The following is a 24,666-nucleotide window of genomic DNA, read 5'->3' as shown; positions in this document are numbered from 1 at the left end:
TAATTAAGTGATATTATTCAGAACATGCAACAGCCAACAAACCGTCAATTCTGGAAACTCATGTCTGATAAGTGACATCACCTGACACTGGTGTAGTTTGGAAGCCAGGTGCTTTTGGGCAGGGGAGTGGTAAGAGGAATGGGGGGGGTTAACATTAGAACTTCAAAGCTCAGTAACTTACTGCCAAATTCTTTTTTGTAAGCCTTTTATTTGGACAATAAGAGAACCTAAGCTGTGTCTCTGTGCAGCTGGTGATGAATAGCCACTGTTGATTACGAATTGTAGCCTAAAGTACTGTTTGTCTGAAATGAACAGCCATAAATAAGTCTTGTGTCACTAATGGGGACTATATCTCTAAGCGGTTGTTTTGTATGTGTGGCTGACCTCACAGATTTAGTCATTATTGGACTGGTAGCCAATCCCATCTTGCCTCTACAGGATGTGTGTGGTGACTCAGACCAGTTGGAATTGATTGATGAGAGGTGGATAATGAAACGATAGCAGCCAGTTTCACAATGTTCCACCAACAGTACACGTGAATGAAAGGGTTTAGATTCAGGCTATGACAGGGCCATCTGGGCTGGCTATGTTCTGTGGCAACGGTTGAATCAAGTCCATGTGAGTCCTTCGTATCACTGCTGGCTAAACCAATCAGTGACGGCCTGCTTTCGTCAACTGTCCTTCAATATGCCCATTAGGCCTGTTTGCACAGGAAGTGAGTGGATGGCTTCAATGACGGAGGATTTACACAGGTACTTCCTGTGAAACACATCCTTCCTGCTCAGAGACAGGGCCATGTGTTAGGTTAATCTTCCCTCAAAGATAAAGATAGATACTCTCGGAAAAACAGTCATTTTGAACAGTAAACAATCAATAACAATAAACATTTCCAATCTTTGGGTTTTGCTTGTTTATTTTATTTTTATGAAGGACAACTCGTTTTAGTTTGAGGGAAATTTGATCTGAAAGGCAATTATCACAGACCAGAACCCTTATTGATCTTAGTGTTGCTTATCCTTGAAATGACTGTGGGGGCCTTTGCAGTCTTTGTATTACAAAGTCATGTTGTACTTCAAAATCCTTGCAGAAAAGTTGAAAAGCCTTTCCACTGACATATCGATCTTTATAAATATGGGGTGGATAATAATGTGGTCTGTGCATACCTAAGAATAGCCCTCGTGGCTCTCTTGATGTTGGTTTTCTGCCTCCCTGCTCATAAGGACCTGAATCAGAGACAAGTGCTAACCGAGGGCTCAGTGACGTTTGAGCTCAGGGCCTCATTTTTCAGTTGGACAGATTATTCCTGAGTGTGCTGGAAGAAGTGAAATGGCCTCTCCAGTACCAGCCTTGTGCAGCTGTGTTCTTTTGTTTAAAAAACAAACTAAAAAACCTAGAAAGGTTGTCAAAATGTTTAACTTGTCCTCCCAGTGTAACGATATTTAAACAGTGGTAGACACATACAGCCACCCACGAAGCGCAAGACTGACACTGGCCTTATGATGCTATGATCTCAGTTCAATAATGGTCAGTCAGCTAAAGCTACGTCTGGTTACAAGACAAGGCTGTTTAAAGTCCCTCCCTCCCCACAAACATAAAACAAACACACCAGGCCGTGTAGAAAGCGTGGTCATGCTTATGGAATCTGCTGATGCTGTCTTTAATCTCCACTGTGGCCACAAGCCACCTCGCCATGCACCACAGCATATTGCTACACAAGTGTTGTGTTGCGTGGCACAACAGTCTCTTGGCTTCCTGAAGCCATCCACATAAAAACGTCCCTTATCTTCGTTAGTGTACACTTTCATGTAATCCACCATAACGCGTTCAGATCGATTTTTAATTGGTGTTGAATTTTTTCCTTTCTTTCATGTTGCTGAATGTCTCAGATCTCTTCGAGTTCTGCCGTTTGTTAGTCTTAGTCACACACGAGTGGAGTGCCAGGGGTGGGTTTTAGGGGCCTGAACCAGAGTCCCTCTCCAATCGTAAGCCTCTGGGTGAAATTCATCACCAATTATATTTAACTGAAAAGTTCCCATGAGCAGAGCTGTAAAAGTCAACACTTTCCCAATGGGAAAACCATCCTGACAGTGTTATCACGTCGCCTGATTGCACAACCAGAAAACGGCCTACCGTATTAGCTCACCCGCTTCTATCAGACGTGCACCTCGTTAAAAACCTTGACTCTTACCCTCGAGTCTTGACTCTTCTTTGTTGTTGATTGGTGTTGGGCTCTGATACCGACATGCTGAAATGCCAGTTGAGCCCTGTGTCAAGCTGGAACGTCTCCTACTGCAGAGGCAGGCAAGGCCTGAGGCTTTACCTCCTATAGGCTCTGGAGCAGCCATGATCCAACTGATCTATTACTGAGTTCCAAACATGACCAAACGGGTTGAACAGTAACATCACTCTCTCTATTTGGCAAGTTGTTGTTTACACAGTGGATACACACACACACACTCCTCCAGAGCAGATCAAAACAAAGTGACATTGTGTCAGAGGCAGGGTGACACCCCTCTGTAAGATGCCATACTCTTGTGCAATACAAACACTGCTGGACAGAGGCCTGAGACTGTCCCCATGATGTAGACATGCGTTAGTCCCTCCCCCCCGCTCCCCCCTGCTCTGGGCCCAGACCGGCCGGCCTCCCTGTCTCCTGAAGGATTCTCTTATCTGACTGAGGAGTGGCTCGCCAGGCCGCTCCAGGGTTGATTAATGGGTAGCCAGTTGGCCTCGCCCCTCCTACAGAGCTCTCTACCTTTTGTGTGGTTGACACCGGGTGAGCGTGAAGGATAACTCTGCTGCATTGAGCTCTGCTTCAGGCACGGATCCCGGCTTTGTTCCCGAGAGTCATGCTCAAACGCTGTTATCCGGCCATGTCATGTTGTACATCCGTTAGAAGCTTTTGTGAAGGCAAATCCTGAGGGTCTATGGAGTCGGTTAAGTTCGTATACGTTTTTCGCCTCTTTCTTCATTCTGCCATTAATATTATAAACCAAGGTTTCTTGGTCTGCCTTGCCAGCCATTCATCTAAAACCTTTATCACTTGTTGCGTAACAGTCTGAAAAGGGCTAGTCTCGGATGTGGGCTCACACTGATAGAGAGAAATAGTGGAATTCTAGAATGTTCTTATCGGAAGCTGTCACTCACCTCAGTTTGACTAAAGGGTGCGGGCGTTCGATATCAACGGACAATGAAAATATGCTTGAATAACAACAAGGGTTCATAGGGGGGGAAGAAATATTTGTGAAGGGATAAGGTGCTTCACCCGAGGGTGTCCTCACACTACTGTAGCTTTGGCACAATAGCAGCAGAAGCATCGCTACGTTTCTTAGAACATGGGCGTGTCCACCAAGCGCATGGTGAGAGGGGTTGTAGAAGGAGAGAAGGGTTGTAGAAGGAGAGAGGGGTTGTAGAAGGAGAGAGGGGTTGTAGAAGGAGAGGGCGGTTGTAGAAGGAGAGGGGGGGTTGTAGAAGGAGAGGGGGGTTGTAGAAGGAGAGGGCGGTTGTAGAAGGAGAGGGCGGTTGTAGAAGGAGAGAGGGGTTGGGGTTGCTGGTGCTCAAGTTCACATGTGGAACAGAGCCCATCCCTTCTCTCCCTTGGCCCGAGGGAAGACCACAGTTTTAAGAGGAGTTGTTAAAGGCTTAGGATACTATATATTTCAGTTTATTTTATTCACCTTTATTTCTAGAACACAGTAGAAATGTGTATTTCACCTGTTCGAGGTAAGTACTGTGTGGACATGGGGAGGGATTTATGGGAGGAACCCACTTCTGAGAACCAGCCTAACAGGGTTGGCCCACTAACTTAGCACTGCAGTCCTGGCATAGTGAAGCCTTCTTGACCTCCAGCTCACACATGCACCCCTCCCTCCCGGTTTTGCTCTCACTTTCTCACAAGCACACACAACTTCTCTTATGTTCTCTTATCTGAGTGGAGGGAGGCTCTGAAGCGCTGGGAGTTCTCCCCTAGGGGACACTTCAGAGTTCAGACCGCGGCACTTGCTGGAACCAACTTCCTCTGGCATTCTCATCAGTACACACACACTGCTGCCTCAGAGCACACAGTGGTCTCGTATCAACTTTAGTTTTACTGTACATTTACAATTCTTTTCAAGTAAAGCTCTCGCCTTACTATTGTCTCTGTGACTGAACTCCCTAACCCTAGCCCCCCCCCCCCCACACACACACACATTCTGCCATAAACACAAAGAGCAGAGAGGAGCACAGTGCACAGGAAAGGAGGAAGAAAGGGATGTAAGCAGGGCGTGAAGGGAAGGAAGTCTAGTCTGTTGGATCCAGAGAGGTGGATTTGTATTTTTGTGTGTGTACTGTAAAGGCAAGACTGACTGTGTCCTGGCAAACACCCAGGCACCCTTTCACTGTCTCTCTCTCATGCCATGGGCTGAGCAGCACTGAATAACTCCTCTGCTGCACTGGGGGAGAAAAGACCCAGTGTTCCTCCAGGCTTTAGGACCCACAACATCCCAACTCTTTTAGCAGTCAAAGAGAGAGCCACCAAACTGACCAGTGACCACAGTGACGTGTATAGGAACTACATCACCCTTTTCTCTGCCAAGAGGTGGGTCGTAGTCCTCCCCGCTAGCACAGCTGCTGATTCTGGCAGACTCTCATTTCCTGGCCAGCCAGCCAATCAGTGCCCCGGTGCTCCACCAAACATTCCAGGGTTGCTGTGGCACCCCGGCTTAACAGCGACACACTTGGTCACACTGGGCTTTCGAGAGTTCCCGGCCTCAGAGAAGAAGCTCTTACTGCCACTGTTGTGACTTCTGTTCCCACAGCTTTGGTGTAATATAAGCAAGCCTTTATCTAGGTCAGCATTGTGCAAGGGATCCTTCATCCGCGACCTTTGCTACTATAAATGCAGCATTAACTTGCAGAGTGGGGAGAGGGAGGAGCTGAAAAGCAATCCCAAGGTCGGGTACAGGAAAGACTCAATTGACCCGTTGGCGTGGCAACCGAGAGTCAACAGTCTGTGTGGTTTTGTGAGAGCGGTGGTTTGACCTAGCGGAGGCCCGGGGTGGGTTCTAGCCGGTGCGACCAGGAGGTGTGATGTCGTCAAGGAAGTTCCTACCATGACGTCACCTAAGAAAGCCATGAATGGAGGAGAATGACCTTCTGTGTTGGAGCTGACATGTCACCCTACCCTGGATGACCCCTGCCGGGTTCTGCTGAGTGGGTCTCTCTTCACGCTTAAGAATGATCCTAGTTGATCTTATTCTTTTGTGTGAAAGTTGTGAAATATGTATATTTTTTTTTGGCACCTTTTCTGTATCTTTTAAAATGGCTTCCCTTTTAATCTTCACACAGTGAAAGTTGACGTTAGAATAGAGAAGTTTCACTCCAAACCAGGTTTTTTTGGCGAGTGGCTGACTGGCATGCCATAACGATGGTCTGAAGTCACTCTTGGTGTGGAACTCTGTCTGAATCCTACCAGCTGTTCTTCTGCTCCCAATGAGACATCACAGGCAGTACCAATCAATTAGTTTGGCTGCTCTCAGGACCCCCATTGTTGGCCAGTGACATGCTGTTAATGTTCTACTCCCAGCTATGCTGTGTGTCTGACCCGGGTGGAGAGAGCATCAGTTGGATTTGTCATAAATTCAATGCAAACCAAACAGACTAGCATCTCTGTGGACTGAGAGGGGAGTCCACCCTGGGTCACCCTCTCCCCAAACTAAAACACCGTAAGTGGCTGAGCTGAAGCCCATGTGTGGTGCCGTGCACTACCAGAGCTCTCAGACAGGGTTGCTTCTCTAAGACTGGGTTTGGAGTGTCGTTCCCCAGCCACCTCAGTGACAGGAAACACAACTACATCCAGCACCCTGCTTTTGAAAGGTTTCCCCACGACTCCCAAAGTCTGTGAGCGCCAAGACTCCATTGGTTATGAGTAACCAACGGTCTGGACATGTCGAGTCGGGCAGAGATCGGCGTTTTATGAGCGAGAATAAAAAAAGGTACAGAGACAAAGAAGGCTATAGAAATGGGATGCATGTTTGGCAGGGTCCTATTACTCTATCTCTCTCTCCCTCCCCCTCTCTCTCTCTCTCTCTGACTGTACAGTAATGGTCTCTGTACTGCAAACACGGACCCGTTTCCTGACACACTGCCATAACTCACCACATTCAGCGGCGCCTTAACACACAGCTCCTACATCCTAGCACGGTGTTTAGCTTGGCCCTGTGCACACAACATGACTTCAGAGCCCTTTGAAAGACCTAAAGAGGCTTCAAAGCTCGTTTTTTGTACTCTCAACAGGAAAGGCTAGTTGAGGCACAAGAGTTCAGCTGAAGACCAGGCCTCCCTTCCCCAAACCTCCCAGTTGGTCATTGGAACGCTCCCTTAAGTTGAACCCACACGCAACATTGCTAGCCACCATTTATGTTACTGTGTACTGTACTAGCTCTGCCTTTCTTGCCTGATTTGTTGTATGTGCTAGCCTGTTCTAAATTCTCCAAAGGATTAATAACCATTAGCGAACCCCCTAATACTCCCTTAGCTGTCTTTTGTAGTCCTGCAGCGTTCATAGTGCCCTGTCTCTCAGTATGAAGGATAGGAAACAGTGGTGTTCTATGTCAAACAAAGGCTCTCTTCACCTCTCACCCCTGTCTCAATGCAACCATCGACGGGCCAATCAAAGCGAGACACTTTGGTCCTTTCATCTCTCCTCTCCTACTCTCTCCTCCTCCTCCTCCTCTCCTCTCATTCCTTATCTCTCTCTCTCCTACCCTCTCTTTCCTTATCCCCTCCTCACATCCACAACGACAGATGGTTGTGGGATAACACAGCTTCTCTGCTCCACACAGGTCCCTCTGTGTTCCTGCTGCTGCACAGCCCGGTAACCTGAGCCCGGGGAGCCAGATAAGTTTACCTGGCGCTCTCTGGCTCCCAGGCCTGCTCCATACACACACACACACACACACCCACTCATCCAAACACCATGAGAACAGACCCCCCCACCCCCCACCCCTCCAATCCATCCAGCAGTCTTTGTAAAGACTAAAGGTTTAGGCCAACCTAAAGAGAGTCTATGAGGCGTTTGTTGGGGGGTGGGGAGAGATGAGATGTGAGAAGGGCCTGTCCGTGAGGATTACTGCACCTCATCCCACTGGTCTTCCAGTAGCAGGAACGTTAAGCTCAGCATTCAGGTTCATACAGCACCGTGTGTGTTTGTGTTGCTCCTGAAGCGGCCTATGAAGGGCTGCATTCCTGTCTTAAGGGGATAACCGTTATTCACATTGTTGGCCAGTCATTCTGTCTGTCTCTGTCTGTGTGTAGGGTCTTTGTCTTTGAAATAACTTGTTTTGGTCGTCTTCTGATTATGGTGATAAAACGAGTCACATCAAAGCTGTGTCTGGAGGCAGGAGGAGCTGGGGGGATGAAAAGGGAGAAAACACTTAGTGGGAAGGTGTTCATTTAGCAGACGCTTTGGTCCAAAGTGACGTATGTTGGGGGGGGGGGGACGGGGGGGGACCTGTGTCCTTTCACTCTGCTGTTCAAGTGTTCCAACACTGAGCTATACTCATCCCCCGAGTGTATGGCCTGGTGAAATGAATGGCTAGATATTCAAATATCCAAAAAAAGGTCTTCCTCCTTCGTGAGCCTCCAGAGGCAAAGGTTTCTTTCCGTCAGGCCGCCAGTAGAGAGCTTCTCACTGTGGGGTTCCTGGAGGATACCCCACCTTCCTCCAGGGTAACGGCATTCTTCATAGCAACATATTCACCGGTTCAGTTAGCGATGACCTCATTGGGGGGGGGGGGGGGGGGGGGGATGGAGGGAGACAAGAGGGGGGTGGGCTGTTGGAACACAGACCTTCACATGACATCACCATGTCCTCCCCCAACACGCTACCCCGCCTCACCCCCTCAACAACAACCCCCCCGCTCCTTCCCTCCCTGCGGCCATTACCATCTCAATTGCACCCCAGCTCACCCCTAAAGCATGCATTTAACTACCCTCCCGTGTGTGTGTGTGTGAGTGAGGGTTAGTAATTGAGATTTATGCTGTAAAGCGTCGGCTACAGGGCCGACACGGGGGGCCCCGCACGGCCGGCCTTAAGTGGGAACATCTTCCAGGCGCTTAGCGGCGAGGATGACATCATATCCTGGGAATAAAGCGGACGTGTAATAGAGGACTGCAGATCAGAAATGAAAGGCCCTGGTCGACGGTGCCTTCCGCACTACTGCCTAGATCAGGGTGTGTTTGGTTGCGTGTGGGATCATTAATGTACAGGAATGATGTTGTATGCAGCTGGGGCCGACCTGTGTGTGTCTGTGTGTGTGATGATGCAGTCATCACCTCAGCCAGCCATGGGGAAACATGTTTGATTATCTCAACAGCCTTCCTCTGTGGGAGACCAAGGCGTCAGAGAGAGTGAAGAGTTTATGAATGTAGAGGAGTTTATCCCTTCTGGGAATGCAGAGCAGATCCAGACAAATCTGGTGCGAGCCAGAACAAAAGGACCCTGTGGAGCCTCTGGAGGGTGTTCCTTTTGAGAGTGGTGACCAGACCAGGTTATGTAACGGGTCAGTGAGTTCTGTTGTGGGTGAGGTCAACCCTTCCCACTGCAGGGAAGGGTCTGTACTGACAAGGTCATGGGCATTCCATGTGGCTTCAGCAGATGATTCATCCCTGTGTCACGTTCATCTGGACCAGCCCCCAGACAGTGCCCCACAGGGACCCCATGGTTCTGCCCTGTCTCCACTGTCTGGCCATACACTCCCAGGCCCACACATGACTCAGATTAAGGACCCTTTGTTAGAACACAATACATCATGAAGCAAGCAGGAGTTGGTCCTTGTCCAGAAACGACCTTGCTGGCCCCTTCCTCCTGGTATGCCTGTGTAGATCTGACAGGACACGGTCGGTCCCAACAAGTGATGTTAATAAAGATCTTTTACAAGATCGAAACAAGAGGGGGGCTGTGTTTGATCCTAAAGTGGGGGTATCTCCATAGTAACGCAAACTGGTGACCTTTTGTTAAAATGGGATTTTGAACCGATACTACTGGGGTTCCTTCCCAGTCTATCTATCTTTGTTCTGTGGACCTACAAGCGTTCTGTGGACTCTTAAATGTCACCACCCTCTCAGTTCCACTCCACCAGGCTTGTGCAGAGCTCAGGGCAGGAGATGATGATGATGACGATGATGGAAGTGTCAGAGTGGTGAGAGGAGCTGAGAGCTGCAGTAGCCAGCGAGGCCTTCAGTGTTGATAGAGGGGGGCCAAGCGTTGACCATGTGTTGGTGTAGTTTGTTGACCTGACACGACTGTTAATGGGTTACCAAGCACAGGAGTGGGAGGGGGGGGGGGGGGGCTTAGTTTCTCGGCCACACCTCATTGGCTCTTGCAGAAAACTGGGTTTGGGCAGTAGTGATTTTAATTGAAGAGGAATTCCCTGCACAAAGGCACTGCTCAACTGTATGTGTGTGGTGCACACACACACACTCACTCACCCCTGTCTCAAGGCTGATGTCATGACTAAGGCAAAGCCATTACGATGCTGGAGAAGCAAAGGGCAGTCTCAGAAGCTTGCTGCAACTGGTGCTGCAACGATGACGGAACAGAGCAAAGGCCAAAACGCACACATAAGCAAGAACACACACACACACATACACACACACACAAGATGGAACACATACACACAGATCTTTTGTTTTAAAGCTTTAATGGTGAATCAAAGGATTAAGTGTAGCCTCAGAGTTGGAGGAGCAAAAATCACAAGTTCCGTTAACCTGACCACAGAGCTATAATGGTGCAGAACTCATTAGCTCCAAAGCTTGTGGGCTGTGTGCTGTAGCTGGACTGGGGCCTGTTTGAATCATCGGAGGCAGAGCTGTAGATATGAGGCCTGTCCCACTAGAAGCTTCTCCAGAGCAACATCACGGCTGAGGTCATTGCGTAAAGCCTCACAGTAAGGAAACGCCACTACCTAGATCCTAAATAGTGGTGGATTGGCCCAGTCTGCCCCCTAGAATGTCACACAATCATGTTTGAGACCTGGCCTCCTCGCATGTGTGAGAGAGGCAGAGGCAGAGAGGGGAGATGTGGAAGAAGCACAATGCTGCCTGGACAAAAGCCTTTGTGTGGCTCTCCTGAGAAACCAGTTTGGAATTCCGACGGTGACTGTTCAGCTGGGGTGTTTTTGTAGTGTCCAGACATTTTGCCCCCCCTGTGTTGGTGGTTTTACATATGTTGGTATCAAGGTAGGCTGGCTATATCCAGACACACACACACAGGGCTGTTATTGTCCTCTCCCTGACATTTACACAGTCACTTCAACAGCTTGGAACTATTAGCAGACCACAGCCCCTCCTCCTCAAAGCCTCGGTTTCCTGGATACAGATTAAGCCTTTAGTAATCTCCAAGTCTAGAATTGACACCAGTAATTATTCGGAATTTGTCAATGAATTGTAATGCGTCTATTTTATGGAGAACGGACTTGGAACTGTACTTCAAGGAAGCTCAATTGTAGATTGCAATCTTTTATCAGTTGTACTTTGTGTGTTTTTAGCTTGTTGGATTTGCAAGACAGTAAATTTGTGATTCAAGGCGACTATCAAACAGCTTTAGTTTCTTGCGGGGTTTCCCCAGGAGCGCATCTTCATCACGAGCTCACGGAGACTCGTTTCTGTTATGCTTCTACTTACATTTACATTTGACATGTATTAATTTAGCAGATGCTTTTATCCAAAGCAACTTTCAAGAGAGCTTTACAAAGGTGCATCGGTCACTAATCATGACAACGAGATGGCCCCAAACATTGCGGGCAGCCAAAACATGAAGCATACATTGTGAAAAACAGAATAAGTGCCAAAGGGAAGAACCATAAGAGCATGTAGTTAAACAAGTTATAATTAAACATGAACCTCAAAAAGTGCAAGAGTGTACCTGTAGAAGAGCAAATCAACAGTAAAATGGGGTGTCAGATGGCTGAGTGGTTAGGAAATCGGGATACATCAGAAGGTTGCTGGTTCGATTCCTTGCCAAATTGAGTTGTGTCCTTGGGCAAGGCACTTCACCCTACTTGCCTCGGGGGAATGTCCCTGTACTTACTGTAAGTCGCTCTTGATAAGAGTGTCTGCTAAATGTTAAATATTTCACAGCAAGTACAAGAATTTTAAATCCGTTACAACTAACCAACAAGAGCAACAAGTCTCTCAATAAGAGCCATTGTGATCCTGGAGGATACTAGCAAATCATTCCTAAGTACCGTTGTACTCCCGGAACAAGTGTGTCTTAAACCTCTTGCTTCTGGGTCTTTCCGGTTTCCTCTACTGGGGTGAACATGTCCAGTAGGCCAATGATGCAGCTCTGTCTACAAGGTCAGTTCACGCCTGTCTCCAGTTGTTGGACAGCTGGCACGGCCCTTCTGCTCCGCGCTGCTTCCTGTTTATCCACAACAGGTGCGTCCAATGCTGAGACATCACCCTCCGGTGACATCATCAAGCTGAGCCCCCCCCGGATCTGATCGACGAGGAGCAGGAACAGCTTCCTCTTCCTGTCTCAGGCTGAGCATGGCAGGGACAGGGTTTGAACCCCAAAATCGGAATCCTTTGTCCTCCTACAATTGAACACCCCACCCTCCCAGACTTGATCTTTCCCACATCATTCCAACTGGGCAACCAGCAGATGAGTGTGTGTGTGTGTGTGTATACATCGAAGGAGAATGCGAGCAGCACTGGTTAGCTCATGTACATTTCTCTTCTGTTGATGTGGTCAGGGAGTGTCTGACAGGCCTGCTCTGATCTGAGCTGGAGCAGGTCTCAACAGCCCCCCGGGGCAACAAGCCGAGCCTGCGAAGACGAGGAGCGGCCTGCGCCCACGTCCTGGTGTCGCTGCTCTTCCTCCCTCTGGCCTGTCTTCAGATCCCACCCCAGGTCGGAGAGATGGGAGGGGAAGAAGCAGGTTTCATTTGCCCCCCCCCCCCCAGAGTGTAAAAAAAGGAACACCCCAAAAACCTGGCATCCTATCTTTCGCTCCTCCTGGATCGTGCGTGCGAAACGCTTACCAGTGCAGACAGATGACATCAGTCAGTCATACCAGTGTGCGCCCACAGGACCGCCCCCCTCCACTCTTTTTCTCTCTCTCCTTCTCTCGTCCTCTTCCCACAAACATCCTTCTCACAATCCTCAGTATCACGTCATCGCTTATTGGCTGAAATCATACATGAACACTCTGTACCCATACCGGATACATTTCCCCCTTCTTGCAGATCCTTACAGATAGTTATCTGAGGGCTGAATTTATATGACGGCACTTAAATGGACTGACTCTTGATGGGGAACAGGTGTTTTTTGTGGGGCATAGGGAGAACAACATGTGTTTTCTCAGGTGTCTGATGTTTACACGTACCTTTCCTGTGAAGAATGTTCTGGAAGCAGGCCCCAGGCCAGGGCGGTGGCGGCCAGGTATTCACATGTCAAATGGAGCTCAGCTCAGACATGGTATGAGATTCCCCTTAGTCACACACTGTATAGTTGACACACTTAGTCATGACTGACTTACTGACAGAAACAGATGTGCATCATGCGCACACACACCCACCCACCCTCAGTCTGCATGTACACACAGTCATCCTAGCGACTGAACAGACTCTCTTGCCCTGCTCCTATGTTTCCATTATGCTGTCCGACTGAGGGCCAGTATGGCTTGAGGGCCCGTATGATCGCTAGGCTCTCTTTCTCTCTCTCTCTCTCTCTCTCTCTCTCTAGTCTAGCTGTCTTCAGTAGGCAAAGGAATGTCACATTGAACATTAGGAAGCACTTTCCCAGAATCCTCAGGCGCTCCTGTTTACTATGGTATTGTTACGTGGCAGCCAAGACCGAACCTGGGAGTGCCCTCTCCGATAAGGAACCCATTGTCTCACAATTTCTCTCTCCTTCCCTTTCCTCCCCCCCTTCGCTCTCAGGTCCTTCAGTATCGATGTTGTCTCGTTTTTGTTGCGTCTCCATAGCAACAGGGAAACAAATAAACGGAGGCCAGAAAATCCCCCGCATGTGGCTGATCCAGAGTGTCTGGGTGGGGGATGTTGATGGGCTCCATGCCTGGTGTTTATATCCCACTGATGGCACACTGCTCCCAAGCAGCAGGTGTCCCTAAGGGGTTCAACAGTTTCCTGTCTGTCCCTGTTACAAGTGTGGACAAGATGGGTCATTTGGAAAATACTTGAGGTGTGCTGGATTTTTCTTGCCTGGTTTAAATGGAATACCAAGCTAAAGGCCCTCTCCCGAGTCTAGTAAATATACGGATAGACTAGATTCGGTGTAGATTCGGTTTGAAACAAGTCTTAATGTAGTTAGACTGTGCCTCATAAGGACTGGCTGGTATTTTCAGAACACAGAGACACACATACACTCCTCTGTAGCCCTCTCTCTGCCAGGACTCACAGCCCTCTCCCTCTGCTACTCCTCCTCTCTCTCTTGTCATCCACCCAGAAAGTGAGGTCTGCGTGGTCTAATTCATGGTTTGATGTCAAGCCCACCCCAACACCACCCCCCCCCCCCACGCTTCCTCTCCCAAAACCTTTCCAAGATGGAGCCTTGGCCAGTATCAGAACACTGGCTGACATCACCTGGATCGCCTCCAGTTGGGATCAGCCCTCCAGAAGACCCTCTGTGGCTCACGCGCTGGTGTGGAGTTCAGCTGAGGTCTCTGCCTTGCGTGTTCCCTCAGAGTAGAAGTGCTGTGGTTTGTAGTTCTGCACTACACACCTCTGTGTGCCATGTATCTCTCACGCACAGGAACGCGTGTGGACAAAGACAATCGATTCGTACATCTGAGGCCTAGCCGTGTTCGATACACTGCAGTCTCCGCCCCTTTGGAAGCAATGGCGCTGAGGGTGACGTTTTTCCAAGTATATACAAGTTGCATACAATATATTTCATAGGAAATTCACACTTTAAATACTTGACATAGTTTTGTACAACAGTTTAGACAAAGTTTGTCTTAACTCTCAACCCTCAATGCAGAACTACCCTCAAGGACTGTAGATGTCTCTACCTCATTTGAAACACAAACAGATATTCAAGAACAACCTAGTTCATTTGACCCTCGGGAGGGCCCCCAACAAGCGTTAAAACTGTCCATAGCAACGTCCCTGATTGCTGCCCTGTCTTCCAATCATCACTCCTTGTCAGAGAGACCGATACCAGTGGCCTCCATAACCCCTCCGCAATGTTCTAAAACCTGTTTTGTTGTCACGAGGACTGGAATCGCTCTTCTAGTCAAGGGCAGATAATTAGAAGATAAATGTCTTCTCTTCTCTCTCGTTCTCTGCTCCACCACGCCAGCCTGCGCGGCGGGGAGGGGGAGAGGAGCAGATTGAGCAGCGAGAAAATGGAACAATGATTTATCTGAACAGTTAAAAGTCTCTAACTCCAGAGATCTGTGGAGAGTTGAACACAGAAGGCTGGCCTGGCCCCCACTCCTTTCTAATTCCATTATTATTATTATTTGTTTTTAAATCTGTCTGTTCATCACTGCATCTCCACATCTCTCAAGATCTCTTTCATTGTATGTCTATGAACCATGCCACCAGAAGGGACACATCATAATGTTACGACATTGCACTGGAGTGTGTTGCACACCCAACACTTGACAACATCTGCAGTGTTGACGTTTCCATGTCAAAGCTCTGTTTTACTCACCTGGGAAATGCTGGGAATGGAGAGAGAGGTTTCGGTCCGAGCGGTTTCTCTTTCTCTCCCTCTTCTATCGGTGTCTTCCGTCAGTCCCAGCCTTTCTGCTGCTCTTCCTCCCCTGGTTCACAACAACAAACCTCCCCTCCCCTCTCTCCCTGTGTGCCTCCCATGGTCCCCCACTATGCCTCCCCCTCTCTCCCGCCTCTCTGTACCTCTCCTGGTCCCCCACTATGCCTCCCCCCCCCCCCCTTCTGTCTCCTTCCTCAGCTGACCTTGGTGAACAATAGGGCTGCCATGGTGATAGCCTCGTTTCTCACAAAACCCTGTCAGGATGTCACACATGTATACACACCCGCACGCACACACGCACAGTATTGGAGAGAGTCATCTCACTTCCACGCAGACACATACATCATGTCTATTGACTCACTCACTGTTCTGGGGGGGGAAGAGGGAAGGACTTTTAAGAGAACAGTTTTACTTTGAAGTCAAGTGTCTCAGTCCGGGGTCGTAATGGGCAGTAGGAACGGCAGCAGGGCCTAAAGCAGCATTCCAGGAGTTGTTCACAGAGCCAGGCGACTGCCCCCGAAACCCCTTCTAATCTGAGCGCTGCTCCTCGCGGATCAAGAGATTTCCTCAAACCTGCTGCCTGTTCTTGGCCAGGCAGTGACGGCCCACAGTACAGAATGAGAGGAATGCGGTCTCTGTAACCTTCTTGTTTTTGTTGCTGAGCTCATATAATTCTTTTAATAGCTGTGCTTTCGAAGAAACTCTCTTAGCAGATATGTTTCTGAGCATGTTTGTGCAGCCGGTATGCCCCGGCCCCAACACTCGGATTTCAGAACTGAAACTCACTTTGGTTTCGGAAAAAGCCAGGTAGAGGTTGCATCATTTAGCCTACTCCCCTTTAATCCGCTTAAATATATCGTGTCCACCTTTAAGAGTTTAGATGGACTTGAATCCATCTTTATAAACCCATCCAGTCCTGTTGTGGGCCGGTGGTTGGGGAGGAGAAACTCAGGAGTAAGACCAGAGAGTGAGGTCTCATGTCTGGCAGAAGTGCTGGTCATGTGTGCGTGTGTGTCAGAGAGCTACAAAGAGAGAGATGGGGGTATTTTGTAGCCAGTAGCAGCTCATCCTGCCAGTGTAGTGGAGTCGTTCATGCTTCTGGGGATATCCCATGACTGAGGGCGGTGATGCAGATCCCATTGAAGAGACTCCCGGGATGCGTGCGGCGGCACTGATGAATTTCACCGTAGTGTGGTGTCCACAGACAGACGTATAGTCTTACCCCTGACTTGTACGTCTGCCATGGAGATGCAGTCCTCACCCCCCCACCCCAAACACCCAGCCAGGGAATTCCTGAATGCCTCACCACATGCCAGCAAACACACAATAGACATTTTCCAGGTTGTCATAGAGACGAGCGTAAACACACACACACACACACACACACACACATACTAATCAGAGTTTAAATCTGTACGTGATTTTGTATGTGTGGGGGCATCTGTTTTGCTGCTTCATTTACAGGAAACAAAATCCCGCTCCATGCACAGATGGCATTCTGGGTCAGTCAGTTTCTTACCTGCATGCCTGATAGGTGTGTTTGCACCAGTAAACAAATCCCTCACTGGTAACCAAGGGCTCATAACTCGTTGTGGTGAGACCACGTTTGACAGATTTGCTTTCTAAACACCTACCTCTGCGATGACACGCGGTTATTTATCGCCTCCCGATCATCTCCTGATTTAAAACCCATGTTGTACTCCTCCTTAACGAGGGAGCTTCCTCCCAGTGCACTGCCCTTGGGGAAGATAATCACCAGAGATAGCTGGAGACAATACTTAGGTGAATGTTCAAGGATTCCTGGTAACTGGTGCAGCTAAAGTGTCTGTAGGTCGTGTTGGAACAGACTCATATTAACCAGTCTGTAGGACCTGGGAAATGTTTGGATTTCTCTATAAACCTATCCAACAAAACAAAGTATTTCTTTCAAATGAGGGAGTTTGCTCAACGCAGCCCGTGTCCAGCTGCTGCTCCGTGTGTGTGTGTGCCGGAGGTCGTCTGTAGCACTCATTGTTATGTGCTCAATTACAGGATGTTTGTAAAAGATGGCTGATAGTACCACACAGAAAGGGAAACTCGTACGTACAGGCACAATATCCGAGGGGTTTGAACTTAAAAGGTGTGGCGTGGGGGGGGGGGGGGGGGGGGGGGGGGGGGGGGATGAATATCACTCACAGGAGGAGAGGGTGGGTGGCAGGCAATGTGTAGGAAGACAGAGAGAAATAAAGATGGAACGGCGGAAGAGAGTGAGGGCGTCAGATGGAATGCGGTGCATGCTCTTGCATCAGTCCGCTCGCCGCTCGACGGTTATTCTAGCGACCCGAGAATGTCAGGAATGATCAACAGCTGGGAGATGTCCTCCTGGTTGATTCAACTACTTGTATTGTCTCCTTGTGCCACAAGCGGGGGAAAGGATCTCTCACAGCAGTCTAAACTTTCTGAAGATGTTTGCTTTTTGATATCTTCCTCCTGTCCCTGTTCCTCGGACTATTATTTTAGTCACCGACTATAATCACCCCCATCTTCATGTTGGCCAACCAGAGCGTGTTGTGTGTTCGGGGTGTGAGTTCAAATGGTGGAATATTTTGCCTTTGGGCCGTTTGCGCATGGTGTATGCAGGTAAACAGATGATCTAATGGCTTCCTCCCTCCGTACTAGATAGGAGGTCAAGGTTGGAGTGTTCTACTGCTGAGGGCTCCCTGCCACGATACTGTTATGTACCAGCTTGTACCCTGTAATCTGAAAGGTCACGCTAACCAACAGTGGTTTTCCCTCTACTGAAAATGACAAGAGAATGGGCAGAAACAAATTTGTGCACTAAAAAAAGTTGCACAGAACCTTTTTTTAAATGCAATATTGCTTTATAGTCCAGACAAAGCATGTTGCCATTCCCATCCAAACCCACCTTGAAAGTATCTCCCATTCGCGCGGGCTTGTACAGTCGCCGTTGTTGCTCCGTAATGACCCTCTCCCTGTTCTCTCCCTCCTCACCACAGACAGCAAGGCCATCGTGGATGGGAACCTGAAGCTCATCCTGGGCATGGTGTGGACCCTCATCCTCCACTACTCCATCTCCATGCCCGTGTGGGAGGACGAGGACGATGACGCCGAGAAGAAGACCCCCAAGCAGCGTCTGCTGGGCTGGATCCAGAACAAGGTTCCCGACCTGCCCATCACCAACTTCAGCAAGGACTGGAGGGACGGCAAGGCCCTGGGAGCCCTGGTGGACAGCTGCGCCCCAGGTCAGAGAGAGAGAGAGAGCGAGAGGAACCCCGATGAACCACACCTCAACGTTGGGGGGTCTTTAGACTGTCGTGTTCTAACTGTTGTCTCTGTTGACTGTCGTCGCAGGTCTGTGCCCTGACTGGGAGAATTGGGACTCTGAGCCGTCGAACAACGCAAGCGAGGCAATGCAGCTGGCCGACGATTGGCTGGGGATCCCTCAGGTGAGAACCCGAGACCTCTCCTCTACTCCTGGAACTCGGTCCTGTTCTCCACTGTGAGGATGGAACACTGCCCATGTGACCGTGTTCCAGACTTTTCTTTGTTACTGTTGGCCTGTGTTGAGAAGAGCCCAGCTTGTGTGAGCCAAGTCTGATTGTTTCAGTGAACTAGTTCAGAGTAGAGCGGAGGAATGAGACTTCTGTTTACTTAAGAGGCGGCTGCCACATCCAGAGTATTCCATTGACCTCTTACTTCAGTCCTCATTCATCACACACTGGATCACACTTCTGCAAACAGGAAAACCCCGGGTTTCCAGGTATTCTGCTTAGCAATGCTTCAGGCAACCCCCTCCCCCCTACTCAGCCAAACCCCTTCCCCGACAGTCCCTATAATCAACACCACCCGCACACCTGAATATTGGCAAACAAAGCTAACTATGCTGCCAACCTTGCTGGTTTTGACGTTGCCCATCATCTCATTGCTTCCTTGTGTGTGTGTGTGTGCGCCGTGCGTGCTCATCTCCCTGTCCATCTCTCCGTCTACCAGGTGATTGCCCCAGAAGAGATCATCGACCCCAGTGTGGATGAGCAGTCCGTGATGACCTACCTGTCACAGTTCCCCAAGGCCAAACTCAAGCCTGGCGCGCCACTTAAACCCAAGCTCAACCCCAAGAAGGCCCGCGCCTACGGACCAGGTAACTCACCTGCCCCAATTCAAAAGCTTTGATAACGCAACGTGTCCACCCCGACTTCCCTCCACGTCAGTCTCGGCCTGAGTTATGTCAGTGTAAATACATGGAGCCATCAGGAGACCTCATCGCTGCTCGCTGTCCATGACACTGGGCCCTGCAGTAAATAACAGCGTGGCTATAAAACTCAGAGTTAATGAGTTTAGGGGTTGTTGGCTGGGGGTTGATTCACAGTCCAGAGGTTCCGCAGGGGCCTGTTTTTGAATGTGTCCTGACATCCGAACAGGTTGTCTCCTCCTCTGCACCACACACTGCCATGACTGAGGCTTCACAGAGCTAGACATCCAAACAGGGGTCCACGTCTCATTCAGGAACACATTCTCTAGTGTCACTCAATTGGAAACAAATCCTTTTTCGGCGCGTGTGACCTTTTTGTGAGTGTATTTCGTACTTTTTCGACACCCAACACTAGCCAAATACACCCACATGCACAAACAATTACGTAATTCATTCTAGGGGCAGATTAGGCAACACCCAAACCATATCTCACAAAACACAAACCTCCCCACTCCGGATTGAACAGGTCTCTTTTGAGTTCTGCGGTGGTGTCGACCTGCCTCCTCCCAGATGTAGACCTGCCTCCTCCCAGATGTAGACCTGCCTCCTCCCAGATGTAGACCTGCCTCCTCCCAGATGTAGACCCTGCCTCCTCCCAGATGTAGACCTGCCTCCTCCCAGATGTAGACCTGCCTCCTCCCAGATGTAGACCTGCCTCCTCCCAGATGTAGACCCTGCCTCCTCCCAGATGTAGACCCTGCCTCCTCCCAGATGTAGACCTGCCTCCTCCCAGATGTAGACCTGCCACCTCCCAGATGTAGACCTGCCTCCTCCCAGATGTAGACCTGCCTCCTCCCAGATGTAGACCTGCCTCCTCCCAGATGTAGACCTGCCTCCTCCCAGATGTAGACCTGCTCACAGTCTCCCAGCTGTGGGGATCCAATCTTGTATGACATGGATGAATGGTGTCCAACGTCTAAGCCCGCCAAGACCAGCAGAATTCTCTATATCCAGCAGCGAGTCATAGGCTCTGTGAGACGAGGGAGTAGTACCTTCATGCTCACTGGAGAGGGAACCACAACGCTGTTTATAGAACCCTCAACAATTCAGACTAATGGGAGAAGTAAACCCAGAGATAACAATTTTAAAACGTTCTGTCTGACTAATGGAATACACTTCAGAACTCGTTTCTAGTTTTGAGATCAATGGCTGTGGTCCCTTTTTTAGTCAATGGAAACGGTAAAGGTCGCCGTTACAATGTGAGGAAACGTCTGCTCGTTAGCGTCAACAAAAGACAGCATTCCCCCCCCCCTCCCGCCCTGCCACCATCTGATCACCAGACTGCAGCCAGCTCTCCCATGTACAGCATACATGGAAACAGTTTCTGCAGTAACACCATTTTTCCTCCACCTCATCCTAACAGCACATGCCCCTATATGCCATCATCAGCCTGTGTTTAACTTGTGGGCCCTGTGGAACAAATCAGTGCTGTTTGGCTCCTCTCACTCTTAAACAAACCCCCTGTATTTCATTCAGATTTCCGACTCCTCCCGCATTCCACTGTAGAGCGATAGAGCAAAAAATCCATGCATTCACCACTGATCTACAGGATCTCTAATCATATGGGCCCTGACTGGGTACTCTTGTCACCCACTCCGTAGACGCTAGCGATCCCATCAGTTGAATTCGATGGTTAGATCTCCAGTCGCTACCTCCTGTCGGCCGTTTGATTCATCTGCACCCCTTTTTCCTTCCTCTTTTCAACCTCCTCCTCCCCATTTCTGTTTCCCTCCCTCCCCGTCCCCCTCCTCGTCCTCTCCCAGGTATCGAGCCAGTGGGGAACAGGGTGATGCGCCCTGCAGTGTTCACAGTGGATTCCTTCAGTGCCGGCCAGGGCCAGGTCACCGTCTACGTGGAGGACCCAGAGGGCACCAGAGAAGAGGTAGGATCCTCTGGAACACTGGAACCAGGAGGCCTGGAGACCAGACTGAGGACCCTCCATTGGTTCATTCATTTATTGACGCACCCTTCTCAAATCACTCATTGGGGTCATATCTACTCCCAGGTGAAAGCAGTCCCCAATGAGGGAAAGAAGACCTACAGTGTGACCTACCTGCCGCAGGTCATGGGCCCTCACAAGGTAGGACTGGAGGGCTGTCTATGGAGAGGTCCCAGATAAAGGACAGGTCTGCCCACAGGGGGGTTTGATGATGGCTGTTGCTCGGTCCTGTCCAGGTGACGGTGCTGTTCGCAGGCCAGGAGATCCCAAAGAGTCCGTTTGAGGTGAACGTGGACAAGGCCCAGGGTGACCCCACCAAGGTCACAGCTAAGGGGCTGGGCCTGGAGCCCGTGGGGAACATCGCCAACAAACCCACCTACTTTGACATCTACACCGCAGGTCAGTGCTCCACTCCACCTTTGGTTTCTTTCTCACCATGCCTTGTTTAGCTCGCGAATGCAATTGAGATGTTATTCTTGTACTTTAGTATAGTCTTCTTGTTCACCATGCCTGGTAGCTGAGATGTGGTTACTTTGCAATTTGGCTAGTAAATTCAGACCGTTCCTTGACTGACTGCTGAAATACTGTCAGAACAACGCACCTCTGATCCTTCATCTTGACTGATGACAGCGTCTGCCGAATGAACGTATCGCGAACGTGCGGACGGACGACTCAAAATATGGCTAAACTTTGTCATTGCCGTTCTGCAGGGGCCGGAGTGGGAGACGTGACGGTCGTCGTCGTGGACCCCCAGGGGGGGAAGAGCGTGGAGGCCCTGATGGAGGACAAGGGGGACAGCGTGTTCCGCTGCACCTACAAGCCCACCCAGGCGGGCCCCCACACCGTCACCATCACCTTTGGGGGCATCGCCATTCCCAAAAGCCCCTGCACCGTCAACATTGGCCCCGGTAGGAGCCCTCTTAACCACCACTCTAGCTAGCTCCATTTCGAAACGAGAGACGACATATACACACCTTTCCTCATGATGTTGTGTGTGTGTGTGTGTTTATATAAAAAGTACCGTGTCCAAACTTTTGACTGGTACTGTGTGTATATATATATATATATATATATTTAGGTAAAGGGCATTTGACTGCAGATCAATAGGTTGGAAGTTCAAAATTCCACCCCCATACGTTGCTTTGGATAAGAGTTGGCTAATATGAATACATTCGTTTTTGAAAGGTTGTTCTTGAACGTAGATGACACTGAGCCTCTTGCATCACACATCCCCTCACGACCATGTTTCCTGTGCTGGTTAACAAGTCATCCAGGTGACACGGTCTTTGGTCGCTGACGTGGCTGGAGGCCTTGTCTGGTGGTGGAGCCTGGAGCTTGGGTACCGCCAGAGTGGGGCAACAGCTGGGAGTGGAGCTTGGTGGAGGTGTGAGTGTGTCAGTGAGGAGAGAGAGAGAGGGAGGGAGGGAGGGAGAGAGAGAGAGTGGGAGGGAGAGAGGGGAACCCCCTGTGCAAGTGAACAGGGCTCCAGCTCCCGGAAACGGGGGACAGGAGTGTTCGCAAACGCAGCCAAGCCTTGTAAAACACCAAATTCTTTCTCCCTGAGGCAGCTTTTCCCAACCAGGCCACTCCACTCAGCTCCAGCTCACACGTCGTTTTATAGAGGGCTCGCAAATAGATTTTTCCAAAATAATATGAAATTTAAAAATATATATATTTGTTTTTATGTCCATGTGTTTTATGTGGAGCAAACAGACCCCTTGTTGAATCGTAAAAGGAAAGTATCTAAAGTTATTTCAGGACAGTTGTGGCTGTTGAGATTCCTCAACATCTTTTATGACTCTCCATTCACTTAAAATTGACAAATGTGTGGTTTGTGGAGCCTATCTTTGGCTACCAGACACGCAAAGAAAAGCCTTTTACTACAAACATTCTAAGTAGAGTAGGCTATATAAAATGATATGCTTTTTAACCTGCTGATGTCATTTTAAACTGCTGATGTCATTTATCTTCCAGCGAAGATTAATCAAATAATTTCTCAATTTTCTTGTTGAATACTATTATTTGTATAATGGGATATAAGGTGGCTAACTTTATTAAACTCACCAGTTGGACTGTTTATCATCCCCTGACTCATCAATGCCCGCACCATTATTCTCTGTCTATATTGATTTAAATCAAATGATTTCCGTCGAAGATTTGTTCTGTCATACAGGTTCCTGTGCTGGGTGTGTAGACAGTGTGACTCAGACTGCATGTAGAGTAGTATGTTTGTCTTCAGTATTGACCCCTGCTCTGTTACCATGCAGTCCCTCCCAGAGTCTGAGGTTTGATGTCTTTCTGTTTAGCTTCGGTGCCCAGCGCGTGTCGAGCCACAGGGCGCGGCTTGCAGCCCAGGGGCGTCCGGGTGCGTCAGGTGGCTGACTTCAAGGTGGACACGCGCAACGCCGGCAGTGGAGACCTGAAGGTCACAGTCAAGGGGCCGAGTGAGTAGACATGAGCGCGCGCACACAAACTGGAGGTCCATTCAAACTCTCCCTAGGAACCCACTTTACACTTCCTGTTTTGTCCACGTGTCCTTTCCTCTCAACTGTTCGTAGCTTCCATGTTTTGAACCTCTAGGATTCCTGCTTTAGTTTTTTTGCACTATTGTCCAACACTTGCATCCTCAGACGTTTGAGTGACTGGACTACCATGCCATGGGGCGTGTTGGGGTTGGAGGTCTGCTGACCTGGGGCGTGATGGTCTGGGGTGCTCCTCATCCTGACACATTGCTCCCTCCTCATGTACCCCAGTACACTCACCTCCACAGATATACGTTCATAATCATAATGTCAAATTTATAAATGTCTTTAACTAGCCGTGTTATACGCAGAATGTTCCGAAAGCCGGTCATTATTGCAAAATCAACCTCATTATAACCCCTGTTCGGGTTTATTTCTCAGTAATGACTGGCTGGCTCTACATGGGTGTCAGCAACATGGTCAAGAGGGCTAGGAGCTCTGCTTCAGACCAGCTCAGGCTGTGAAGTAATGAAAGCCACATGGGAGGGAGGGAAGCTTTGGGAGGGAACCCAGCCCTGGACTGAGGGACATGGAGGCTCCAAGCCCAGGCTGTTCCCCTGGCACCAGCCCGCCCAGACTGCCCAGCCCGCCCAGCCCGCCCAGCCCGCCCAGGGTCCAGCTGGCTGGAGGCAGGCACCAGGGAGCCCAGCCTGCATGGCACTCAGACAGGCTCAGGCCCGGATCTTCTGTCTGAGTGGAGGATGAATAGACTGAGCCGGGTCACTGGGCACGTGATTGATTCACGCACACGAGAAAGACATGTTTTATGGGTTCATGACGCAACTGTGTTGAGTGGTCGGTGTGTGCCAACCTTGTGAGCAAATACGATCACACTTAGCTGACATGCTAGCTCTCCCTGCCCAGAGATGTCACCTAGCCTTGGTGTAAATTGGTCTGACACATGACTAACTCTGTGTGTGTGTGTGTGTATTGTAGAGGGTATTGAGGAGCCTGTGAAGCAGAAAGAGGCTCTGGATGGTGTGTATGCCTATGAGTATTACCCCAACGCCACCGGCAAGTACACCGTCACCATCACCTGGGGAGGACAACACATTCCCAAGAGGTGAGTGAGGCAGGAGCCCCGACACCTTCACGGTGACACTGATGGTGCTGTCGTCGGGTGTCTGTTAGTCGAAGGCTACCGTCAAACAGATTGGGGGGGCAGGCACGGCTGATTGGCTTGGGGTGGATGTGTAAACGAGGCAAGGTGTTTGAATGTGTTTAAATTT

General features: G+C 49.6%; 1 protein-coding gene across 1 annotated transcript in view; it reads left to right on the top strand.

The window, feature by feature from the left end:
• LOC124471509 (filamin-B) overlaps positions 1 to 24,666 on the top strand; it is a 51,565-nt gene that overhangs the window by 1,570 nt on the left and 25,329 nt on the right. Inside the window, exons 2-10 of the mRNA XM_047026023.1 lie at positions 17,724 to 17,969; positions 18,079 to 18,173; positions 18,718 to 18,865; positions 20,740 to 20,858; positions 20,982 to 21,056; positions 21,152 to 21,314; positions 21,626 to 21,823; positions 23,222 to 23,359; positions 24,374 to 24,500. Of these exons, the coding sequence (XP_046881979.1) occupies positions 17,724 to 17,969; positions 18,079 to 18,173; positions 18,718 to 18,865; positions 20,740 to 20,858; positions 20,982 to 21,056; positions 21,152 to 21,314; positions 21,626 to 21,823; positions 23,222 to 23,359; positions 24,374 to 24,500 (1,309 nt within the window). The remainder of the gene's footprint in view (positions 1 to 17,723; positions 17,970 to 18,078; positions 18,174 to 18,717; positions 18,866 to 20,739; positions 20,859 to 20,981; positions 21,057 to 21,151; positions 21,315 to 21,625; positions 21,824 to 23,221; positions 23,360 to 24,373; positions 24,501 to 24,666) is intronic.

This window comes from Hypomesus transpacificus, chromosome 9 (genome assembly GCF_021917145.1).
Source record: "Hypomesus transpacificus isolate Combined female chromosome 9, fHypTra1, whole genome shotgun sequence".
Classification (NCBI taxonomy): domain Eukaryota; kingdom Metazoa; phylum Chordata; class Actinopteri; order Osmeriformes; family Osmeridae; genus Hypomesus; species Hypomesus transpacificus.
Note: the sequence above shows the minus strand (reverse complement) of the source record. Positions and strands in the feature narration are given on the sequence as shown.